General features: G+C 35.2%; 3 protein-coding genes across 4 annotated transcripts; all 3 read right to left on the minus strand.

Moving 5' to 3' along the window:
• Positions 1-7,580: 7,580 nt before the first annotated feature.
• LOC136065803 (MDIS1-interacting receptor like kinase 2-like) lies at positions 7,581-8,735 on the minus strand. The gene is made up of 2 exons (XM_065769473.1): positions 8,114-8,735; positions 7,581-7,998 (listed from the first exon to the last, which is right to left on the minus strand). The coding sequence occupies exons 1-2, from the start codon at positions 8,625-8,627 to the stop codon at positions 7,712-7,714; spliced, it is 801 nt and encodes a 266-aa protein (XP_065625545.1). The 5' UTR covers positions 8,628-8,735; the 3' UTR covers positions 7,581-7,711.
• A 26-nt stretch (positions 8,736-8,761) lies between these two features.
• LOC111996835 (MDIS1-interacting receptor like kinase 2) lies at positions 8,762-10,880 on the minus strand. The gene is made up of 5 exons (XM_065769472.1): positions 10,100-10,880; positions 9,842-10,056; positions 9,044-9,100; positions 8,895-8,972; positions 8,762-8,803 (listed from the first exon to the last, which is right to left on the minus strand). The coding sequence occupies exons 1-5, from the start codon at positions 10,878-10,880 to the stop codon at positions 8,762-8,764; spliced, it is 1,173 nt and encodes a 390-aa protein (XP_065625544.1).
• A 4,013-nt stretch (positions 10,881-14,893) lies between these two features.
• On the minus strand, positions 14,894-18,058 carry LOC111996836 (serine/arginine-rich splicing factor SC35). Of its 2 annotated transcripts, XM_024028867.2 has the most exons (8): positions 17,847-18,058; positions 17,685-17,763; positions 17,483-17,562; positions 17,332-17,398; positions 17,019-17,090; positions 15,582-15,785; positions 15,312-15,471; positions 14,894-15,200 (listed from the first exon to the last, which is right to left on the minus strand). In XM_024028867.2, exons 1-8 carry the CDS (start codon positions 17,920-17,922, stop codon positions 15,195-15,197), a joined length of 744 nt encoding a protein of 247 aa, XP_023884635.2. In that variant the 5' UTR covers positions 17,923-18,058; the 3' UTR covers positions 14,894-15,194. The 2 variants fall into 2 exon arrangements, with proteins under 2 accessions (XP_023884635.2, XP_023884636.2); XM_024028868.2 differs by lacking the exon at positions 17,019-17,090.
• Positions 18,059-21,506: the final 3,448 nt, after the last annotated feature.

Here is a 21,506-nt window from a genome sequence, read left to right on the forward strand (position 1 = left end):
TACATCAACCTACCTTAATTTAAGACCATGGCAAAAATACTATTTGATGAGTCCTTACATTATGGGGTCTCAATCAATTTACTCCCTACATTTTAATAGTAGTTAATTTAGTGCCTATATTTTACTAATTTAGTAGCAATCAATTTAGTCCATCTTATTTTCAACTTGCAGTCAATTTTGCCTTTACCATTAACTCACTAATAAAAATACATATGTAGCTAATGGAAGCTAACATGGCTAATAAAGTAATAATATAAATTTTTAATTACTATTTTAAAAGACCACATCAGCTTAATAACAAATCCACATCAGAAAATTAAAAAGATCTTTATTTCTAATTTTAAAGAAAAAATGAATAAAAAAATTAAGTTAACTTGCAATTTTTTTTTTTCTTTTAGTTTTTTTTGTTTGCCAAACACATTTAAAACCATTGTTCTCTTCCTACACCAATGATCTAGCACCCCCACCTTGTGTTGGAAACCAAACAGTTGCTTAAATGAATGGTATTGACAAATTAAAGAAAAATTCACTAGAAGGTCGAAGGACCAAATCTGGATATAAACCATTAACAACAACGAAGATGTCATTTTCTTTTCTTTCATTTTCGAGGAAACCAAACACAACAATAAACATAGATCTTCAAAATTTTGCTGAGAAAACTACAAAATCTATACATAGTTTATGGTACCCTAGCCATGGGCCACCGTTGTCGAACCAAGCCCCTTTTTTTTTTCTTTCTCAGATCTACAAAATTTTTGAATCTCCCAAACTCAAAACACAAAATGGAAAAATATATATAATTTACACACATAAATAGAATCCCAAAGAAAAATATTTGCAAAGAAACAGTAAATATTTAATGGTAGTGGTGGATTTGATGTGCTTGAGGAGAAGCTTATGCATATAAGACCGAGCTGCTAAAATTATGCTTGAGATCAACGCCGATTTACTCTTGAGGTTCATTATTGCCAGATTGTGATCTCAGGGACTCGAGCTTACATTGCAAATCTCCACTTTTTTATCTCTCCGTCTACCTCCTACATTTCCTTCGTGATATCAAACATGATAACAGATGACAAAGTAACAAATTCTAAAGTAAATTATAAGGGCACCTGATCTCTAAATAGTTCTAGAGATAAATAGATGTAAAGGTACAAAATACAAATTCTAAAGTAGATCCAAAGTGATCCAACTTCCACGGTGCTAGAGGGCGAAATTTGCCAAACATTACATTTCCCAAAAAAAATTAGACGGATGGCATGTGTCCAAACTTAATCAGTTAGTTAGACTGTTTTTAGAAGTCGATTTTAGCAAACTCGACTTTGGGCTAGAAAACAAACACTATAGTGGCGTTTTTTTAGTGCCTATAGCAGCGTTTATAGGAAACGCCACTATATGGTACCTATAGTGGCGTTTTTTACAAACACCACTAAAATAAACGCCACTATAGCGTTCATTTTCCAACCCAAAGTCGAGTTTGCCAAACTTGACTTTCAAAAACAGTCCAACTTACTAAATAACTTTGAACGCATGCCACGCACCTAATTTTTTTTGGAAAATGTACTGTTTGGCAAATTTTGCCGTTCTATAGTGTTTCATTTTTCTTTTAATGATTTTATTTTTCCTTCTAGAATTGAGAAATTATAAATTTTTTTTTCAAGTTTTTAATTCAAATGCTAAAATGCTGACATGGCTTTTTTAAATAGTAGTTGATTTTTTTTTATTAGCCACATCAGCTCAAGTATATATGCTAATTATGTAATTCGTTAATCACGTGGTCATTTTCAGCTAATGAGTTAACAGTAGGGACCAAATTAACTACAAATTAAAAATAACAAAGACTAAATTGACTGATGACTGCTACCAAAATATAGCGACAAATTCAACTGTAATACTAAAATGTAGAGACCAAAATAATATTTTCGCCTAAGACAATGGAAGCTTCTAGCTCAACAATCTCCATTGTAATTCTCTTTGTGCCTTGTATATATGCCCATGTCTTGTGTGCAAACAATACATACTGAATATAGTGGTTTTATATTCAATAACTTTTGGACAAAGTTTACAAAATTGGTTGTAGCTGAAAACTACAACCTTATTCAATATCTTTTTATTTTAAGTGAATTTTGACAAATCCACCATTAGATTACATCTTTTTCTTACAACCTTCATACTTGCAAAATTTTAAAAAAATCAAATACCAATAACTATGTTGTAAGGACTCAATTTGAATTGAATGTTAGGTTTTCAGCCCAACAAGCCCAAACAATACATTTATAGAGAGTGGGCTGAAAGGCTTAGGTGCTGGCCGTTGATCACCATGGCCAAACTTATCTCAAAAAATGGCTAAGTGTTTTCTTACAAATGGGGGAATCCTCCTCGGACTGTGGCCGAGGAGGCCTTCCTTTTTTCCCCCCCTCTCTGGCTTTACTAGCTCTTCTTTTATAGTTTTCATCTTCCTATCTCTTGCTTCCATCTGTTGATTGCCTATTCGCCTTTCTTCTGGTCATCCATCCCATCAGAGGCCTTATCGGTACTTAAGTGGATACATATCTATTATATTTAATGTACATATATTCAACCTTAAATTATTTCCTTTTTCTCAACCCAAAAACAAAAAAAAAAAAAAAAACAAAAAAAAAAACCTTAAATTATTCTTTAATCAAGGTACATCAACCTACCTTAATTTAAGACCATGGCAAAAATACTATTTGATGAGTCCTTACATTATGGGGTCTCAATCAATTTACTCCCTACATTTTAATAGCAGTTAATTTAGTGCCTACATTTTACTAATTTAGTAGCAATCAATTTAGTCCATCTTATTTTCAACTTACAGTCAATTTTGCCTTTACCATTAACTCACTAATAAAAATACATATGTGGCTAATGGAAGTTAACATGGCTAATAAAGTAATAATATAAATTTTTAATTACTATTTTAAAAGGCCACATCAGCTTAATAACAAATCCACATCAGAAAATTAAAAAGATCTTTATTTCTAATTTTAAAGAAAAAATGAATAAAAAAATTAAGTTAACTTGCAATTTTTTTTTTCTTTTAGTTTTTTTTGTTTGCCAAACACATTTAAAACCATTGTTCTCTTCCTACACCAATGATCTAGCACCACCACCTTGTCTTGGAAACCAAACAGTTGCTTAAATGAATGGTATTGACAAATTAAAGAAAAATTCACTAGAAGGTCGAAGGACCAAATCTGGATATAAACCATTAACAACAACGAAGATGTCATTTTCTTTTCTTTCATTTTCTAGGAAACCAAACACAACAATAAACATAGATCTTCAAAATTTTGCTGAGAAAACTACAAAATCTATACATAGTTTATGGTACCCTAGCCATGGGCCACCGTTGTCGAACCAAGCCCCCTTTTTTTTTTTCTCAGATCTACAAAATTTTTGAATCTCCCGAACTCAAAACACAAAATGGAAAAATATATATAATTTACACACATAAATAGAATCCCAAAGAAAAAGATTTGCAAAGAAACAGTAAATATTTAATGGTAGTGGTGGATTTGATGTGCTTGAGGAGAAGCTTATGCATATAAGACCGAGCTGCTAAAATTATGCTTGAGATCAACGCCGATTTACTCTTGAGGTTCATCATTGCCAGATTGTGATCTCAGGGACTCGAGCTTACATTGCAAATCTCCACTTTTTTATCTCTCCGTCTACCTCCTACATTTTCTTCGTGATATCAAACATGATAACAGATGACAAAGTAACAAATTCTAAAGTAAATTATAAGGGCACCTGATCTCTAAATAGTTCTAGAGATAAGTAGATGTAAAGGTACAAAATACAAATTCTAAAGTAAATCCAAAGTGATCCAACTTCCACGGTACTAGAGGGTGAAATTTGCCAAACAATACATTTCCCAAAAAAAATTAGACGGATGGCATGTGTCCAAACTTAATCAGTCCAACTTACTAAATAATTTTGAACGTATGCCACGCGCCTAATTTTTTTTGGAAAATGTACTGTTTGGCAAATTTTGCCGTTCTATAGTGTTTCATTTTTTTTTTTTAATGATTTTTTTTTTCCTTCTAGAATTGAGAAATTATAATTTTTTTTTTCAAGTTTTTAATTCAAATGCTAAAATGCTGACATGGCTTTTTTAAATAGTAGTTGATTTTTTTTATTAGCCACATCAGCTCAAGTATATATGCTAATTATGTAATCCGTTAATCACGTGGTCATTTTCAGCTAATGAGTTAACGGTAGGGACCAAATTAACTACAAATTAAAAATAACAAAGACTAAATTGACTGATGACTACTACCAAAATATAGCAACAAAATCAACTATAATCCCAAAATGTAGAGACCAAAATAATATTTTCGCCTAAGACAATGGAAGCTTCTAGCTCAACAATTTCCATTGTAATTCTCTTTGTGCCTTGTATATATGCCCATGTCTTGTGTGCGAACAATACATACTGAATATAGAGGTTTTATATTCAATAACTTTTGGACAAAGTTTAGCTACAAAATTGGTTGTAGCTGAAAACTACAACCTTATTCAATATCTTTTTATTTTAAGTGAATTTTGACAAATCCACCATTAGATTACATCTTTTTCTTATAACCTTCATACTTGCAAAATTTTTAAAAAATTAAATATCAATAACTATGTCATTGATAAATTGTTTAAATTGCAAGTTTTTTGTAATTTAAAATTATGTATAAAATATAAACTTATAGATCATATAGTAAATAATATCTGATTTACACAAAATTTGACATGTGTATTAAGAGAGTAAAGAACAGGCAATTCAACGGTTAAAAATACGTGTGGGTGAAAAAGTGTCTTTAATAGACATGTCAATATTACCAAACGGTGGCTTTAATAGGACAACATTACAACTAATTTTGTAGTTAAACTTTGTCCATAACTTTTTTTCTTTCTCCTTTATTTCTTGCTATTAAAGCCACCGTTTGGTAATGTTGTCCTGGTAATGTTATCTTAGTAATGTTGTTTAAGTGTTATCGAAATACGTATGGGTGAAAAAGTATTATGAAAATACATATTGTGTTATTTAAATTAACAACGAAAACTATTGTTTAAATAACACAACCAAACACCTCTTAAGAATCTTCTTGATGTTTTTCTCTACCTAAGCAACACAACAAATGCTCTTTAAAACCATCCCCTCACGTCCTTTGTGGATGGATTCGTCCTAGCCTTTCACACACCACTACTAGTCATTTTTTTGTCCTAAATGATCACCAAACTCAGTTTTACATCATCAAATAGGTCAGTCTGTCTAAACAACACCACAATTCAAGGGTTCATGCACTCTCATCTGCTACCACAACTTTTTGCAAGTCAAATCATGTGCCTTAACGCGCCATCGGCACGTTACATTTGCTCGACTATAAAAATTTACACAACAAATTGTGACAAAATTTATGTAAATTTTTGTAATCATAGCATTTTTCCACATGAATTGCGGCACTGGCCATTCTCACCTTTACACACTCACATACACCAACACCGATTTTCTCGTGTCATTACTTGATAAAGCTAGTCGTCTTTATGCACTCCAATTCCCATACAACCAACCAACACTGATTGTCACATGTCGTTACTTGATAAGGCCACATTAGCCTGATTACCACATTACTTAGTAGCCACGTCAACACAAAACCTTTGACAATGCCTTGTTCATAGTAGTGTCATATCATTGCCACGTCAACTAACACAACATCTGCCATGTCAAGACCTTGGCTGTTCATGCCACGTGACCTCCATTGTGCTCAGGAGTGAGGGAGGACTCAGCTTTGTACCCGTGGCCTAAACTGACCCGTTTCCATAACTCGATCTCACAATTCCAATATGTAGCCTACCGTAATAGATATGTATCCCTCATCAACCCAAGATCTTATGGCTAACAATTTGAGCTCACAATCCAGATTTCCTCTCTGCCATATCTAACCACATCCACTAAAAAAAGGAGGGGGAAAGAAGCATTTCTTTTTCCTTTTCTTTCTTTCCCAATTATTTTCTGTTTTCCACAGTTCAAATCAATGATGTCAGTATGTCACTCATCCCATTACAATTATTTTTAAATTTTAATGGGCCTAAACCCTAATAATAGCATATGTAGGCCGAAAATATGCGTGTGTTTCTTAAAGGTGTAAACTAATGTTGTTATCTTCCTCATTAAACTCTTAAACCTGTGATCTGCGAGGGTGAACCCAATCTTAACAGTTTAAACAGTCATCGTTGGGTAGCAACATCGCTGGTAGAATAGTTTGTTGCCCCAGGCCGAGCTGAGGCCTTAGACAATGATCTTGGGTTTGCTAGGTTCAATATTGAGGAGAAGTGCAAGGCAAGGGGTTTTTCAAGAGGATTGACTAGATCTGTTCCAAAAAAGTAAAAAGTTTCAACGGATTTAGTTTCCGCTAAATAATTGAATGGCAAGATCAGCCGCCAAAATGGACCGAAATAGAACAAAGTGGACCGAATTAGACATAAATGGACCGAAATAGACTGAAGTAGACCAAAATGGACCGAATAACTGATGTAGACCAAAATAGACCTAATAGGACTGATTTTGTATTTTAGAAACAAATCAATCACTACTTAAACGGCCATAGATTTTTCTCTTTCAAGTTGGGGTGCTGCAATATTTTTTATTGGCTATTAATGAAAACGTTGATCTTCCCATAAAAGGAAAATATATATCTCTCAAAGGCAATGAGTTTTAGAGAGGTTTGCTTAATTAGCTTAATGTGATTTTGAGCAATGTATATCCCTACTATGCTTTTTTTTTTTTTTTTTTTTTAGGCAGAATGAGAGAGGTTTGGAGGGAGTAGCGCCAATAGAGAGAGAAGGGATTTGATCTATCTATTGTTTCCGATGGTAATGCTCCCTCGAAGTGTTCGACGAAATGCCTGAACCATGCTCTCTCTCACAACAACAACCTTTTGTTCTTGCTCTCGCCTCCTAGTCTCGCCAAACTCTCGGCCCCAGTCTCGTTCCCTGCCTTCCGTTGTCTTTGTTACCGATTCGAGAAGAAGAAGAAAGAGGAGGAAAACGGTGCAGGCACATACACAGCTCGTGTCTTCGAGTTTCGTGGCGGCGAAGGAGAGCTGTGGTGGTGGTTTTTTGGGGTTTCAGAGGCCGCCTGGGTTCGTGAGGAGGTGTGTGAAGTGGGATAGTGAAGAGGGGAATTTGGCTTTGGAGGGTGAGATTTTGGAGAGAGAAAGGACAGAGTGTTTGTTCAGGTGATGATGGTGAGAAATTTTTTTTTTAATAAAAAAATATATGGAAAAGTGGTATAATGTTTGAGTTAACGGGAGTTACTTCTTGAATTTCAGCTTTAGTGGGTTGGACAGGTGTCACGCTCTGATGCAGACACATTACAGGTTGGAGAGAGTTCCTGCAATCCAGGTTGCAGAGAAACTTTCTTCGAAATAGAATGGCTTAAATGCAATCCTATATAACATTAGGGGTGCAGATCCAATTTTAAAATTTATAGGGGTAAATGACAAATACTCCAAACTTTAAGGGCATTATTATAATTTGATCAAATATTTTAAGCAAAGGGATGATTTGGAAAGCATGTATTTACTTATTTATTAACGGCAACTGTGTAGGGCTCAGCATTTTGGGCCTTTACATGTTATTTACTGATCCTAGCGTGACTGAAGGTTCAATGCCTATAGGAGGCACTCTGGGTTTATAATATCTGAGAAATCACTTGCATGGTTGGCCTAGATTGTAGATTGGCATTCAAGCAAGCACTTGCAAACTTTAAGATGTTTATCAATTCATCCTCAAAATGACTCGAGGGAGGTGGAAGGCGCTGGTCCAATACATCTTTCAGCTCTACTTCTTCCATAGCTGATGGAATCAATAGACGAGAAATGAAATCACCCGGATGCTCACCTTTGATCACTTCTAGTGTTAACACTCCAAAGCTAAACACATCACATTTCTCAGTCACCCCCATTGTGTAAGCAAGTTCTGTCAAAATAGGAGGAAAAAAAAAATAAAAGAGAATAAGAGATCAATTATTACCATATATACTGTACTAAAAGTTCTATGAATATTTAGTAGGCTAGTAAACTGTAAGTATTACCTGGTGCTATATATCCGTATGTTCCTGCAAGGGCAGTCCAATTAGATGAATCTGGCTTTAGAAGTTTTGCAGTGCCAAATTCCGAAATATGCGCCTCATATTCTCCATCAAGCAAAATGTTATTGCTTGATATGTCTCGATGAATAATTGGCGGGGAGATGTCATGGTGCATGTAACACAAAGCGTGAGACACACTTTTAATGATATTCAACCTCTTACTCCAATCCAATCCTTCGGCTTCTTCTTCTTTGCTCAATATTTTGGCTAAGCTACCCTTTTCAAGGTACTTGTAAATTAGAAATGAGTGCAGTGGATGTGAACAGAAACCATAAAGTTTCACAATGTTTCGATGTCTTATCTCTGTCAATGCCCTTATCTCATTCAAAAACTCCTTGGAATAAGTCATTACACCATCAGGTGGTGATGAATGAAGCTTCTTCACAGCTACAACATCACCTGATGGAAGCTTTGCTTTGTAAACGCTTCCATTTCCTCCTTCCCCGATACAATGCATGGCATCAAAAGCATTAGTTGCTTTTATGATTTCTTCATACAATATTTTTCCATCAAAGGTTGATATTGTAAGCAATTATTTGTTGTTCACATCTCTTTGTTTTATTTGCCACTCATTTTTTCTTCTTTTCAAAATCAAGGAAATTCCAAAGAAAGCAAGCAGAAGTGAAAGTGCTCCTAAAAGAGGGTAAATGATATAAATTACGACTTTGTGGGATCCTTTTGAGATATGAGCAGAGGAGAGTTTGCATGACTGTAGTCCTCTAACATCACCACACAAGCCTTTGTTCCCTTCTAATGCCTCAAATGGAGCTTCTTTAAATGCTTTGCTATCAGGAATAGGACCCTGCAATTCGTTATAAGAGATGTCAATGTACAACAAGCCATGCATTCTTGCAAATGATGTTGGAATGGAACCAGAAAGATTATTGTGAGAGAGATTAAGCTTCTCCAAACACTATCAGGAATAGGACCCTGCAATTCGTTATAAGAGATGTCAATGTACAACAAGCCATGCATTCTTGCAAATGATGTTGGAATGGAACCAGAAAGATTATTGTGAGAGAGATTAAGCTTCTCCAAACTCTCCAAGGTGCTGATTTGCCACGGTATCTCTCCACTTAATGAGTTATGACTCAAATCTAGTTAGGACAAATGAACTAATTTCCCCAACTGAACTGGAATTTCTTGGCTAAACTTGCTGCAGCCCAAATTCAAGTAGATCAGTTTCAAGAGTTCGTCTAGATCTCCAGGAAGTGACTCGCTCAGTTTGTTTGAAGATATGTCAAGATACTCAAGGTCTGTCAATGACCCAAGTTCTTGTGGTATACCACTGGAAAGTTTATTTCCATTCAGCATAAGTTTCACCAAAAAAGTCAACTTTCCAAGTTCCTTTGGAATCTCCCCAACTAAATGATTCGTAGATAGATCAAGTACATGTAATTGAGTTGAATTTCCAATCTCAGGTGGTATACTACCAGTAACATTGTTCCGCGCTAGAAGTAAAGTTGTTAGTTTCTGACACCTTCCCCAGTTACGTGAAATTTCACCATAGAAGCTATTCTTGCTTAGGTCAATGAAATTCAAGTGTTAATAAACACCAAAATCTTCAAATATATTTCCAGTGAATTGATTTCCATCAAGACGGACTCTAAGTAAGGATGTACAGTTTCTCAAGCCTTTGGAGATTGAGCCTATGAGGTCGTTGTTACTTACAGTAAAATTTTGATGTACACCACCTCGACAAATATTCTGGGGTAGAAAACCAGTGAAGTTGTTTGTGTCCAATTCCAACACAACCAAAAAGAGAAGTTCAATCTCTTGAGGACTAGTGCCAGAAAACTGGTTGTCACGAAGGAATAGAGTCTCTAATTTGCTCAAATTACCAATTGAAGCAGGAACAGAACCATTTAATAGATTCTCACTCAACTCTAGATTAACAAGAGACTAAGTTTCCTATCTCTTTTGGGATACTGCCAGAAAGCCGATTATCATAAAGTTCAAGAAGGGAGAGATGTTTTAGATCACCAAATGATGTTGGGATTGAACCAAAAAGATTGTTTATGCCAATTCTTAACTTTAACAAGGACCTCAAGTTTCCTAATTCTGGAGGAATGGGACCAGAAAGTTGGTTTTCGGACATGTACAACTCGGTTAGCTTGATTAAGTTTCCAAAAGTTGATGGGATGGGACCTATTAAACGGTTTATATCCATTTGGAGTACAGCCAAATTGGAGAGATTTCCCAGTTCAGGAGCAATAGAACCAGAAATTTGATTGTCAAAAAGATACAAAATATCCAGATTGCTCAAATTACCCAAAGAAGCAGGAATGGGACCTTCTAGAGCGTCGATATACAATGCAAGCATTGTAAGAGACTTAAGCTTATCTAATTCTCGAGGAATTGAACCGTTGAATTGATTATTAACAAGGTGCAAGAACTCAAGCTTTGTTAGGTGACCAATTTCTGGTGGAACTGACCCTGACAACTTATTATGGGACAAATCAAGATATATGAGCTTGGAAAGGTTACCAATTTGAGGTGGGATAGTACCAAAGAGTACATTGTCAAAGAGATCAATATATGCAAGATTGGGTAAAGATGAAAATGGAAATTCGTGGAGTATACCTTGTAAGCCTGAACTAGTGAGGTTTATCCTGATGACACTTCCGGCAAGATTGCAAGAAATACCAAACCAAGTGCAGGGAGATGTGCTTGGTTTCGGGTTGTAGCATTTCAAGGAAGGAGGGTCCATGAAGATAGTTGAGGCTGCGTATTATTTTCAAGGCTGGATTTCCATTTGAGAAGAGCATTTGCTTCTTCAGTGGACTCGGATGTTACGTTGTATGAGGAGCATAACAGAACAAACTGGACAAGTAAAACGAGGGAAACTAATCTGTCAAGGGCGATTGCCATGGTTTGTGTGTCTTCTTGTATGTTATATGGTTATGCAAAACATGATATATATATAACAAGAGCTCACTAATCTTTACATGCATTTTTCAAGGTAATGATATATCATCCACAAATTTCCATAGTAAAGAATCACTACAGCATTGTCAATTTGACCTTCAATAGGAAAGAGAGTTAGTGAATAAGTGCTTCTCTTCATGATGACATTATAGAAATGCTAATCTTTTCAAGGGTTGGGTGAGAAAAAGGGAAACCACTTCCACTCACATTGGTTTGCGTTATACAAGAGCCTTTCTGTGTCTTTGTCTTAATATGAACTCTATTGGTTTGTTTCCTATCAAAAAAAAAAAAAACTCTATTGGTTTGTTTGAAAGCATCCATTCCTATCCACACACCCTTGAGAGAGGTAAAGAGTTGGGGAAGTATCCATTAATAGGACTAAACGGGTCAGTAGAGCATGACAAACATGAATTCCTGCATAGGGGTTTATCACGAGCTATGAAATTACACTTACCTTTTTCGACATAATAATTATAATTTTAGTGGGGCAGCCACTCTCAAGTCTCAATGAAGTATGTTCATACTAGTAATAGTTCTAGGAAAATACCAGTTTGATTTTGCGCCTAATCCTATCCCCTTTTATTTCTTTTCATCAAGTTATAATTTCTGATTGATAAATACAACCACAAAGCTATTAAAACTTAAAAGGCTTGTGATGTTGCTTTTTACACAGGTTGAAGACATTTCACAGCGTAATTAGATTAACCATTTGAGTGCTTTGGGCCGAGGTTAGTGGATGGCGCACTCGGCTATTATCACTATACCACAAACTTATTGGTCCTTTAGATTTGGGACAATCCTAGACTATGGAATTTCCGAGCTTCTGCATTTGCTGAAAACATTTTATTCCCCATTGTATAGTTCAAAAGGAAAAAATACAACACGTTTTCTGCGAGTCTAATAAATTCCGATTAATCAAATATTTTTTGCTAAATCACATATCATCTACCTGTGGCTCGTCAATATTCAATTCCGGCATTTGATTTAAAAGCTATAAGTTATAGTTTCTTCACTTGTGGCCTATTTTTCTATACTTTCGCTTCATAAGTTTAATAGAATCAAACCAAATCCTAATATTGAATCAAACTATAATTGGATCCTAATTGTGCTTTAGGCATCATTTTCTAGTTATGTGATTTACACCTACAATTTTAACATTTTTTTTTGGGCTTAAAAAAGGTCAAAAGGTGAGTTTTTAAAATCAGCTCTCGACAAATCAAACTTAGTCTTAAAATCAGCACCAAAGACTAATCGCCTGTTATATACTTAAATAGAACCTTCACACAACTAATCAATGCAATGATGCACTTAAACATCCAGATCATCCATCAAGTCTGCACCACACACTGATGCTCCAAAATTCCCGAGGTACTTGACATTAAATCACCTTTGCAAACAGGATCCAATTGGTCGACCGTTTGGATACAGAATCCAGGAAAGCAAGCAAATATAAGCTACAGAGATCCCCAATGTTCTTGCTGAAAAAGTAATATTATTGATGAAAGCGCAAAGAATAACAATCTTTTGGGCACTAGAACATAAAATATTTTTAAAAAATTATAAAAATTCAAAAATCCATTATTCTGACCAGCAAGGAGATGATACTAGAGCATTAATACCAAATACTAATGTTATGCGGCCATGCTCAGTCAAATTAAACACACTGCCCACATCCACACACTAGTCAAAAAGCTCGAGTTCTACCATCAGTGAAACTCTAATAATGCGTTGCCCCCATAATCCAATAAGCAAAGAGGAAAAAAAATAGAGGGTCATCACACTGATACATGCTACTAATCAACACTATCAAAGCATCTTTGATCAACAGCTGAAAGCCTGCAACAAAGCCAATGATCCATGGGTCCAGCAACACCGCCCACTTCGTTAAAAAGAGTGGTAACTTAAAAGCCCTAAGCTGAATCCCGGGAAGAGGGAAATGGTGTAACCTCCGTATAGTCTAGGAGCTTAGAGTCACCGCTTGGACAAAAAAAACAGCATCTAAAAGGAAAAATACCATTTCATATGTTCAACTCTGACCACTTGGATTTCAGTCTTACCTTTCAGCACAATTCTATTTAGAAATTAAAGCAGCAACATTTGCACCTCCAAGTACCATTAGGCATTAGCCAATGTCATTCACCAATGCACATCTTCCATGCACAAGTCAATGATCATTACTTACAGCAGGAGACTAACTAGAGTAATCTGACAAGAGGGGCTAGCTCACACAATAAGACTGAAAGAAATGCGGTACTTTAATCATTCTTTACACAACAATACTTTTTTTTCATTTACTTGGCGTATATACTTGACTGCCTTAAAGATAATGGTCAAGAATGATTAATGGTAGATCTCACCACATCTTTCAATGAACATGCTAAAAAGAAATAGAAAACAACCAGAAACAAGACCCAAAAGAAATTTAGTAAACCAAAAACCAAATTGAGGGGGGTTAATAGTAAGACTACATTCAAACAGGACATCTATAAGCTATTGTCGAAGATAACCATTAGAAAAATGAAAAAGCAAAGGGGAACAAGACAATCATTCACATAAATGAACATGTCCTGGTGACAAGTATCTATCTAATTATAAAACCACTTGGATTTCAGTCTTACCTTTCAGCACAATTCTATTTAGAAATTAAAGCAGCAACATTTGCACCTCCAAGTACCATTAGGCATTAGCCAATGTGATTCACCAATGCACATCTTCCATGCACAAGTCAATGATCATTACTTACAGCAGGAGACTAACTAGAGTAATCTGACAAGAGGGGCTAGCTCACACAATAAGACTGAAAGAAATGCGGTACTTTAATCATTCTTTACACAACAATACTTTTTTTTCATTTACTTGGCGTATATACTTGACTGCCTTAAAGATAATGGTCAAGAATGATTAATGGTAGATCTCACCACATCTTTCAATGAACATGCTAAAAAGAAATAGAAAACAACCAGAAACAAGACCCAAAAGAAATTTAGTAAACCAAAAACCAAATTGAGGGGGGTTAATAGTAAGACTACATTCAAACAGGACATCTATAAGCTATTGTCGAAGATAACCATTAGAAAAATGAAAAAGCAAAGGGGAACAAGACAATCATTCACATAAATGAACATGTCCTGGTGACAAGTATCTATCTAATTATAATAATACTGCATCATAGTCACCAACATGGACCAATCCCTATCAACACAGGCATGGCCACGAAGAGCTGCCTGAAACTTAGACTCCAAATGAATCAAGGAGTATTCAATGAAACCGCAACAGCTACATTGAAGGCATGCGAATTGCATCGATCTTTGGGCAACCACAGCTACTAAGACTCCTTGGTAGCCCAAACTTTTAAAATCAGCAATGTTTGAGAAGTATGGTCGGGTTAAAAGCCATGATCCCCATGGTTGTAGGACTTAAACAGAATGAGAGTGTTAACTCTTACCAATCAGGACATTATCAAAGAAAAAATGGTAAGATACAGTAGATTGCAACCAGCAAGAACATGATATCCAACCCACCATCTGTGAAGCAAAATCAGCACCACAGCTAGCACATCTCAGCAAACAGCAAACAGCAAACAGCAAACAGCAAACAGCAAAATTTCACCCTTCCCGAACACAACTATATAAGGACAATATATGATCCACAATGAGAAATTCTATTAACAGAAGGAAATAATAATCAAAATTGAAGATTTATAAAAAATTTAGAAACTAGTCAAGAGAAGGATAGAAAGCAATAGATGGAAATAAAATAAAAAGAGCAAGCAAGCAAAAAAATAGTCAACCTAAATTCAGGAATGACCCACTGGCAGGACTTCTTAGACAACACAATAAAAATTATTGTGGAACATTTGAAATGGTACAAACCTATAGAATTTGGAATACATGAACTACCATCAAACAAGAGTAAAGGAATGCATTGAATCCAACAAGTTAATGTTTAACCTCCAAAAAAAGGTCCATGACGATGAAATCTAGCATTCAAGTTGTTGCTCACAGCATGCACAACATAATGTCTTCTCCAAAATTAAAGCAGATACAGAGAATGCATCGAGCCAAAGATATCCCCATCACAAAATATGCTTGCTCCTTCATTCCTAAAAAACACAATGACCAAAAAAGGCTTAGCCAAAGACATATTATTCCAATCAAGACACCTCTATACTATAAGGGAAAAAATTTCCAAATACTTCAGTGCAGAAACTCACATCAGCATCAGATCTACGTGGAGATGGGCTTCGAGAATCAACAACTTGACCATTTGGTGAAGCAGTTTTTGGTACAGGAGAGCTTTCATTGTGATTGTGTACATCAGGACTTTCGTCTCTAGGTGTCCTACGTGGGGACAGGCTCCTCCGAGGATTGGGACTGGGCCAAGCAGGAAGGCAATTTGAAGAATTCCCGTTTGCCATCAGATAACAAATCATGAATCTACAATTTTCGGATTAAAAATCATTAATATATGAGTAATAAAATACCTATCATAGGACCGGCTTCGACTACGCCGCTCATCATCATATCTGCCTCTCCCACGATCTTTGTGATGATCAGGACTTGCACTACGGCTCCTGCTCCGGCGACGATCTCTTTCCCTCCCACGATTCCTGTCACGATCAGATCGCTCCCTACTCCTACTGCGACTTCTCCTTCTGTAATCCCTGTCCCTATGTTCATCCCGATGTCTGAAAAGTGAAAAATGTTTCCAATCAGTAGCTACGTAATGAACATGACACAATAAATTGCAACAAGCAAGATTAGTTCATAACACTCATAAACGATAAGTCAAATCTCATACAATTTGCACATGCAGAGTTCTTAAGAGCACAATCAGCTGTATAAATGTCAAACCAGCCCAAATTCATGTTCTTTAAGCTTGATAAGTTTTGGAGATAACAGACGTTGGTGCAATAATATGAAAGCTGACAGTATAGAAGTAGAACACACTCCACCGAATAAAATAATCTAGCAGGGAAAAAAAACAAATATATAAATAGATAAAAGATTCCCATGTTGTCCTTCTATAAGAATGTTTGCAATGTTCAGAAGTAACAGGAGCAAACAAAAATAGAAAGAAACCAAAGTCGTGCCAGAACATGAAATTGAAAAATTATGGTAACCAGATGCATAAGCGGTGGAAAGCTATACCCTGTGACAGATACGGGCTCTAGCCTATAGTACCACTATTTCTATTACATCAACTACTTGTAGATTACCCCTTCCAGAAAATGGATCACCCCATCCTATTATTCATCTGTTAACCAAAGGACCAAAGGGGTCCGAACCATTTTTGATCAAAACAAACTCCTACAGGTAAAAACCTTTACCTGCAAACCACATCCATCATGTAAGCCTAATATATATATAACTTAATCCACTTGGTTCCTGAGAAACTGGCCAACCTGACTACCTGTGAGGACCATGTAAACAGACCTAAGGTGCATTTCATAACCATACGGTGCAACTGCAAAATGAATTAAAGAACAAACCATGAATCCCTATACACTAGAGCACACTGAATATCAACAGAGCCAAGCTAACATAGCAGTGCTTCTCACAAATTGGAGAGAAACACACCCACACAAACACACACAATGCCTTAAATTAGTGTTTTTCATTGTTTTTTTTTACAACTAACAAATTCATTAAATAATTGCAAAAAGGGGCGTAGCCCTAGTCCTCGGGTTGTACACAAAGGAAGAGAGCACAGCATGCCTTGCATTAGTAGTAATGTGAAATTTTCAATTCGGTCATGTGCAGAATTCAGAATATCTCAAATAAACTGATAATCACCTCATATCTCTGAGTTTTCATTTACAACCTAGTTAAATCCCAACTTACATAAAAATTACCATGCTAGTCAATAGGCCCGATTTAACACCCAAATTAATAGCACTTTCCAAGACAAGGGACCTCACCTAGGACGAGGGCTACGACTCCTTGAGCCTCCTTTTGTCTTGGAAGATGACTCTATTATCCTCCCCTTGTGACTGACAATAAATAAAAAAACCAACAATATACCATTAGACAGCACCAAATCCGAGAAACACGCAACTATGCAACTAATAGCTAAACTACAAACATTTTAATAGCCTATTGCCATATAAAGTCCACCCAATGACTCATCCGCAGTACATAAGCATTTTAGTTTGAAAACGCAGTAATCAATATTAGAAGAATGGTACCAAAAATTTAAAATAAAAATCAACCAAAACAGCTCAGATGACTTACATTCGCTCAGCATTTGGGCCATACTTGGCGAACTGAACCATAATCTCTCTGCCATCGACAACTTTTCCTGAAAAATAATAAATAAATAAATAAATAAAAACCAGCTTCTAACACGGTTGTAGATATCAAGATTTGAGAAAGTAAATCTGACCGTCGAGCCTTTCCACCGCCTTCTGCGCCTCGTCCGCGTACTTGTATCGAACGAAAGCGAAACCTCGCGATTCTCCGGTCCTATAATCAATCACAAAAAAGAAAAAACACTAAATTTAAAATTTAAAATAAATAAAAAATAAAAAAGAAACACAAACAAAATAGATGTGTGTGAGTGAGAAAGAAGAGAAAGATAGGGGGACCTTCGGTCTCTGGGGATAAACACGTCGACGACCTTGCCGTACTTGTCGAAAAGAGGAAAAAGATCATCTGCGGTGGTACCTATAGCAAAAAAAAAAGAGCGTTAGCGATTGAGAGAAAGAGGTGTAGGGTTGAAAATTGGAGAGGAAGGAAGGGGCAAATACGGAAAGTGATGTTGAGGACGAGGAGGGAGTAGGTGTCTCTGATGTCTGGAGGGCCAGATCTCCCAAAGTGCGACATCTCGATTTCTGCCTGTGCCTCTGTGAGATAGAGAGAGTGGCGGAAGGACTTTGTGCTAGGGTTTAGAAATTTGAGGTTGAGAGTTTTGGGAAAAAATTGTCGGGGGAATTTTTTTGGCCAATTGATACGGTGGTTTTACGTAAAATGCTAAATAAGGACATTACTTGTTTAAAGACGAATATGCCCTTGCTTCGCTTTTCAAAATACTCTACTAGTCTACTGTCCAAAAACAAGAAGAAAAAAAAAAAAAAAAAACCTTGCATTTTTTTTTTTTTTTTTTTTTTTTTTGAGAATAATTCAGTGTGATTTTATTCAATAGCTAGCAAATTCGAGAAAAAAAAAAAGCAATAAATATTAAAAGGAACAGACTCCATCTAAACTAGTAAAGGAAATGAAGACCTAGCTCTCCTAACTATGGCATGCTAAAGCATTGCTTTGCCTAGATATGTGAGAGAAGAAATGATTCCCAAGAGAACCAACAATAGACATAGTGTCTTTAACAATGTGACCTAGAAAAGGCCTAGGTATGTTTGTCCACTTGTTGAAAGGCATTAATGACAACCTCTTAATCACCCTCAAAGTTGGATTGATGAAGACCAATCTCTTGGACTCTTTGAGCAACAGGAGAGCAGTAAGAGTCTCTAATTTCATAGTTTCTGTTTCTGTTAGTTGAATGAAATTTCCTTTTCTATCCCCAAAAAAAAAAAAAAAAAAATTCCTCTCCACTTAAACTTTATTTCTTAAATATGATAACGTACAAAGAATCATGCCATTTAAAATTTTAAATGGCATGACAATAGATAACTTTTAGATTTCTAATACTGAACTATAAAATGAATTCCTTTTAATATATATCATCCTATTTACATGCCCCTTAAATGACAATGTTGTTCATTTTAATTCATGACCATTTCAGAAGATTTTTGAAGTTTAATTCATCTTTTATATATAGAGTTAAGTCTAAGTCAAGATAATTTGACGTAGGACTACAGGAACCAGATGCCACTAGACAAGAGGTTCATTGATAGATCCATTTGTTAAAAGAAAATTAAAGGGAAAGGGTGAAAAAAAAGGAGAGGAAAAAAAACAATTGTTGACCTGAGTGCTCATTAAAGAATTCTAAATTCTGTAATTTTTAATTAAACGGAGAGACCCACAAGAACATAATTTTCAAAGTCTTTGGAAGATCCAAATCTGTTACCAAAGTCAGTCAAACTTTAACATTTAAAGTTGGTGGAAGACTGAAACTTTAACAGAAATTTTTGTCTACCAAACATGAAACATTTTTTTAGGTTTTGTTCACATATTAGTGGAGGACTACGTCCTAGAGATGATAATGTAAAAAAATGTAAAGCGTCCAATCCAAGTAAGCGTAAATGAGGGATTAGATTGGTGTTGAGACTGATTATGGTGGTAATCCTCACCGTGATACTGTGTTAGAGGGTCTTCAATTCACTTCCACATATAATGCCAGTTTTCTTGTTTTCTGGGTCCTCCGAACTAAGGCATGCACTAAAGCATTTTCCTGCCTAGATATGTGAGAGAAGGAATGGTCCCGAAGAAAACCATCAACAAACATAGTGTCTTCAATTTATACTATCCTGAGTGCGTAACAAAAAATTCTGAATTCTGAAATCTGTAATTTTCAAAGTCTATGGAAGATCCAAATCTGTAACCAAAGTCAGTGAAACTTTAACAATATTTAAAGTTAGTGGAACACTAGCTAGAGCTTCAGTAGATTTTTTAGTCTTCCAAACCTGAACAATTTTTTATGTTTTGTTCATAAATTGGTGTAAAGCTTCAAATCCAATTAAGCATAAATGGTGTCGCGGAAGCCTGAAAAATTTACTCATGATACTCTCTTTGATGGGATATAAACTAAATTGTTATTGTAATACCCGGGAAAAAAATAAAATAAAATAAAATAAAAGGAGGGGTATTTAAGTAATTTTATTTATGGGTTCAACTTTTATAATTAATATTACTAAGGAGTTTTTTAGAAAATAAGGTTGAAAACCCTAGTTTACATAGTCTAATTTTAAGTCAGCGTATACTGATAGATGTTTTGAGAGAGGAGACTACCCAAAATACTGAAGTATAGAAGATTTGACTGTACAACTGAGGTAAGAGTCTAAAAATCTCTTCTTGTCAAATCTAAACTTTATTTAGAATTAGAGTATATTTTATGTTGGTATTTTTGGCCAAGCGGAATTATCAAAAAAAAAAAAAGATTTTCTATGGGTTTTACGATGTAAGGGTAAACAGAGAAGGGTTGGAATTAGGCGATAAAACCCCTTTTTCATTGCACGTCTTCCTCGATAATATCTTAAATTTTGGTGCTTTGCTAGGCATGGAGTTGCTTTGGGTGCATATTACTCTTTGTGAATAATTATTATAAGAAACAGTGGACTATTGGTTACACCACCATTAGTCCAATAGCCTTTTAGACTTTATATTGGTTACACCACCATTAGTCCAATAGCCTTTTAGACTTTAGAGTCTACGGTGATAATAAGAGACAAAGACTTTTTGTTTAGAAATTTTTACTCAGCTTTACAGAGTATTCAAACATTATGAATGCTTTGACTTTTTAGCCTAAATAATCGTGTGAGGAGAGTCTTATATTACACAGTGCTTGGGAATTTTTGCGTGAAACAAATAGATTAAATACAAATGATAGAATGTGGAATATAGCCATAGAGAAACCGTAGGAGAGTTAATAGTGAGAAATTATTGGGTACTATAGAAGTTTCTCTTCTAGTCAAGTAACTTGCAAGTTATTCTTATTATTTTGATTATTAAGTAAATTGTGCTTATAAATTGTTAGGTGAGATCTAAGGATTTTAGAGAAAGTGTAAGGAAGAAGTTCTTTGTGGTGAGCTAGCTGAAACCTTATCCTAATTGGTTTTATTTTGCGCGATTTAGCTACTGAAATTTGTTTACAGTTGTTACAATTTTATTTCTATTGTATTACTAATTTCAAGTAAAGAATTATCACAAATATATCTGATCACTGAATATATGATGTAATTTATTTAATTGTTTTGAGCTATACTGATTCAAAGTAAAGAATAAAGAATTTTCACAATTATATATAAGCATTGTTTTTTAGCTATATTGATTTAAAGTAAAGAGTATAGAAATATCACAAATATATTTGAGATTGAATATATGATTATATATATATGTATTTGAATAAGATATATTTTTATGGACAATTTGACAATGAATTGATTCTGATACCCAAACCAATGGGGGTTATTCATTGGTACTCTGATACCCAGCCAATGGGGGTTATTCATTGGTATTCTGATACCCAAGCCAATGGGGGTTATTCATTGGTATGGGTTATTCATTGGTATTCTGATACCCAAACCAATGGGGTTATTCATTGGTACTCTGATACCCAGCCAATGGGGGTTATTCATTGGTACTCTGATGCCCAGTCATGGGGATATAGCGTGACCATAGTCATAAGATTGTTAAGAATATGAATTACATTTGAATATTTAACTATTTTGAGTCATTAAAACTGTTTATGTATTTTTGGAACCTATTGTAAGTTATAGCTTTTGATATATGGT

The sequence above is a fragment of the Quercus suber genome, unplaced genomic scaffold (assembly GCF_002906115.3).
Source record: "Quercus suber isolate HL8 unplaced genomic scaffold, Cork oak 2.0 scaffold_1173, whole genome shotgun sequence".
NCBI classification, from domain to species: domain Eukaryota; kingdom Viridiplantae; phylum Streptophyta; class Magnoliopsida; order Fagales; family Fagaceae; genus Quercus; species Quercus suber.